The sequence below is a fragment of the Triticum urartu genome, chromosome 5A, assembly GCF_056163025.1.
Source record: "Triticum urartu cultivar PI428250 chromosome 5A, HENAU_Tu73, whole genome shotgun sequence".
Taxonomy (NCBI): domain Eukaryota; kingdom Viridiplantae; phylum Streptophyta; class Magnoliopsida; order Poales; family Poaceae; genus Triticum; species Triticum urartu.
Genome location: NC_141877.1, coordinates 179,397,984 through 179,401,812, shown reverse-complemented (window position 1 = coordinate 179,401,812; position 3,829 = coordinate 179,397,984). Strand labels below are relative to the sequence as shown.

The 3,829-nt window shown below is 50.8% G+C and overlaps 1 protein-coding gene across 1 annotated transcript; it reads right to left on the bottom strand.

The window, feature by feature from the left end:
• Positions 1 to 953: 953 nt before the first annotated feature.
• On the bottom strand, positions 954 to 3,223 carry LOC147970732 (uncharacterized). Its single transcript, XM_087522695.1, has 2 exons — positions 3,098 to 3,223; positions 954 to 2,635 (listed from the first exon to the last, which is right to left on the bottom strand). Exons 1-2 carry the CDS (start codon positions 3,105 to 3,107, stop codon positions 1,440 to 1,442), a joined length of 1,206 nt encoding a protein of 401 aa, XP_087378821.1. The 5' UTR covers positions 3,108 to 3,223; the 3' UTR covers positions 954 to 1,439.
• Between the last annotated feature and the right edge of the window lie 606 nt (positions 3,224 to 3,829).

Below are 3,829 nucleotides of genomic sequence, written 5' to 3'. Positions count from 1 at the left end.
AAGGGGACCCCCTTTTATAGTGGGGGTAACAATCCAACCATTACCCCACAAAACAGCCCCGCAGAGGGCAATACTACCGTAGGGCACAGTGGTACTACCGCTAGACCCAGTGGTACTACCGCTCCCCCTTACGGTACTACCGCCCAGCCAGAGAGGGCTTGAAGATAGAGGAGGGACTGGCCCAGCGCGGTACTAACGCTCTCGAGCGGTACTACCGTACCTACTACCGCTGCAAGTGTCGCTCAACCCGACACGAGAAGTGCACCCCTCGAGACGAGACGGTAGTGGCCCGGTACCGCAGCGGTACTGCCGCTGAGGACCCTCAAGTGGTACTATCGCTGGGCACCGCGGTACTACCGCTGGGGCCAAAGACTGCCCAAACAGCAGAGAATCAAACCTCCAACGACGCGGGAAGGCCCAGAGGGTGTGAAACGAAAGTGTACATGATGATTCCACCCTACCCTTACCAAAGCAGACCCCCTCTTGATAGTACGGTGACTCCTATGAAACTAATCCACCAACAAGAAACGAAAGAGCTACACCGTCTTGAAAAACACTCCAATGGGAAAGAAATTGTCTCGAGCCAAAGGATGAATCTCTGAAATGCTCAAAGCACATGGTTAGTCCGCAAATATGTTGTCATCAATCACCAAAACTACATCGAGAGAGATATGCCTTAACAATCTCCCCCTTTTGGTGGATTGATGACAAGCAGGGATTTGCACAGGGAAAAGACATAAAAGTAAGGATACTTAGAACTACAAAATATAGACGGGCTCCCCCTGAATGTGTGCACCTGGTTAGTAGTGCCTTTGGAATGCAAGACACACACATTAGGATCAAAACTCCCCCTATATTTTATAGTCCAAAAATTCTAAGCACGGGATACAGGAGAGCAGGGTATAAAATAGGATAAGCATGCAACTCATAAGATACTACATTACTGAAAGGACATAGATAATAAAGGTAAAGATAAGGTAGCATATGTCTCACACCATATGTCTAGAACTTAGGTCCCACTGGCACCAAACCAAACCAAGCAAAACGACGAGAAAACACAAGACACCACAAACCATAAAGACACACTCGCAACACGGCAACAACACAAATCCCTAAACTATCTCCCCCTTTGGCAGCGAGACACCAAAAGGGCAAAGAGCGTTGCTATGGCTCCAAGTGATAGAAAGCTGAGGATCTCGAACATCACATCTTAGCATGATCGTCTGCACCTCCGTCGTCGGTCGGAAACTGCTCGACGTCTGAATCGGTCCATGGGCAGTGCCGCTGAACCCACTCCTCCTCGTCAGAGATCCTCTCCTCAGATCCGATGTTAACAGTGGCACCCAACTGGCGCATGAGCTCCTTGTGACATCTGCGGGCCTCCTTCTCAGAGACATGAGACATGTACTGGCCATGAGACTCCATGCAGAAGATCTTCTTCATCTTGCGCTTAATCCTCTTAGCCCATGAGGGCTCCACATCGGAGGGCTCATAGTCCTCATCCTTGTCGGCCTCAGCATCGTCCTCGGACTCCATGTCAGCCTCAGAAGGTGGAGCATCAGAACAAGGGCCTGGGTGCCCCAGTTGTCCTTCTTCCGCAGACGTTTGATATCATGAGAAATCAACTCTCCAGTTTCCAGCACAACCCTGGGATAGTGATGTGCCCAGGCCTTCTCAATGAGCAGCATGATGAAAGGACCATAGATCGGGCACTTGCGCTCAGAAATGGTAGACAAAAGCTCAGACCACATAACATGAGAAATGTCCAGGGTCTCTCCAGTGGTTTCTTCCTTCTCATGCTGGTAGAAGAGAAGCATGTCCACAAGATAGGAGTGGACCATATACAGATTCCCAATGCGCGGGAAAAGAGTCTTGCGGAAGACACGGTGAAGGATGTCCAGATAGGTAGACAGCTCATAAGTTACCTTCTTTGTCTTGGGGTTAACCTTCTGAGAGCAGTAGGGCCAGAGAGCTTGCTTGTGAGTGGAGGTGACATTGCGGTGAGGACGGAAGCCGGCTGGATGCTCAAGCCCGTGATCTTCCACCCCAAGTAACTCCATGAAGGCCTTCCATGTGACAGTGAGCAACTTGCCATTCGTCATCCAAGTCAAGGTCCTTTCTGCATCAGTTCCAAGATGGACAGTGGCATAGAATTGGCATATGATGTCGGCATCAAAGTCCTTGTTGAACTGCATGATTCTGAGAATGTTCAACTGAGTGCACATCTGAAGGGCTTCGCCAAAGTACTCAGGATCCTTTTCCATTGGATCGGTGTCGATGGAACGGACATCAACAAAGTGATTCTTCTTCGCCTTGATCACATCAAAGAAGATGGAGAACTGAAAGCGGTTCCAGAACGGGCGGTTAACCAAAGTGGGATCTTGGTGTTCCTCATAGGGGTTGCGGCGACGCTTTGCCGAAAATTCCTTGGCAGTCATCTCAGTCACAGTCTTTCCCTTTGGCTTGTTTGCAGATCTCTTCAAGTGCCAAGGTGGCGGTGGAGCACTTGAGGTTGCGCCTGCTGGCGGCGGTTGAGCACTAGATGAACCACCGGCTGACTCAGAAGTGCGGTAGCGCTTTGATGTGGCACGACCGGGGTTGACACGGCGGGCCTGCTGCTCAGGATGATCACCACCTGGAACCAAAAACACGAGTAGAAGAAACACACGAAAGAAAAGAGTATAAGCCACCAAAGAACACAACACGGATCCAAGTTTGGTAAGAAAAGATGGAATCAGGCATCTAGCTTGCGTGGTAGTACCGCTCGAAGAGGACGATAGTACCACGCCAGATGGGGAATGGTAGTACCGCGACCCATAAGAGGCAGTACCGCTTGCGCGGTAGTACCACTCGAGGAGGGCGGTAGTACCGCGCCAGATGGGGAACGGCGGTTCCCTACTGTCATGGACGGATCCGGCACTACCGGAGATGCCAAATTCAAAAATAAACCTACCAAACTTCAATCCACAGGGCCTAGAATCCATCTCCATCCTACTCAAGCCTCGCCTTAGCCAAAAGACGAGAAGAACAATGCCTATTGCCCCTAAAAACTAGATGCAAGATCTAGGCAAAGATAGAACGGGAACGGGGGCAATACCGGCACCCATGGCTAGAGGACGTGGTGGGGATCGACTCCACCGGAGGAAATGGAGAGGGACGGCACGAAAACGGTGGCCAGCCGGGCCCCTCCTGCGGCGAGAGGTTGCTTGAGCAATGAGGAAGACGAGTGGGGGCGAATGGGTATGGGGGAGAAACAACTCCCCCTGCCCCGACATAACCCCCCGTCGCCCGCCCCGCAGCGGTAGTACCATTGGGGTGGGCGGTAGTACCGCTTGACGCTCGTCAGCGGTAGTACCGCTCACATAGCGGTAGTACCGCTCTGCCGCAAAAAGGGCCGACCAAACCGGGCTGAACACAAGAGAAGAAACCGAGACAAAACGAGAACACACACACACAAAACCGACAAAAAGAAAGAAGACACACACCTCTCCAAGAGAGGACGGTGGTCGAGGCCACCTATGTTTGAGTTCAAAGGTATGGTGCCGCGAAGATTTTAACCTTGGGCCCATGACCAACACTCATCTTTGAAGCACAAGTACCATAAAATTGGCTAATGTGAAAGAGTTTGGTTAGTTTATGCATTATGTGGGGAGGGAAAGTTCATTGAGAGAACAACACTCCCCCTATGTCCATGCCTACACCTAAACTAGATAACAAGTTGAGTGAGGTGGGGTGTGCAAGGGTTCAAGTCACATTGCTCAAATCAATGATATTTAGCTCATGCCTTAACTCGCGAAATCTTGCTTCATCCAAAGGCTTCGTGAAAATA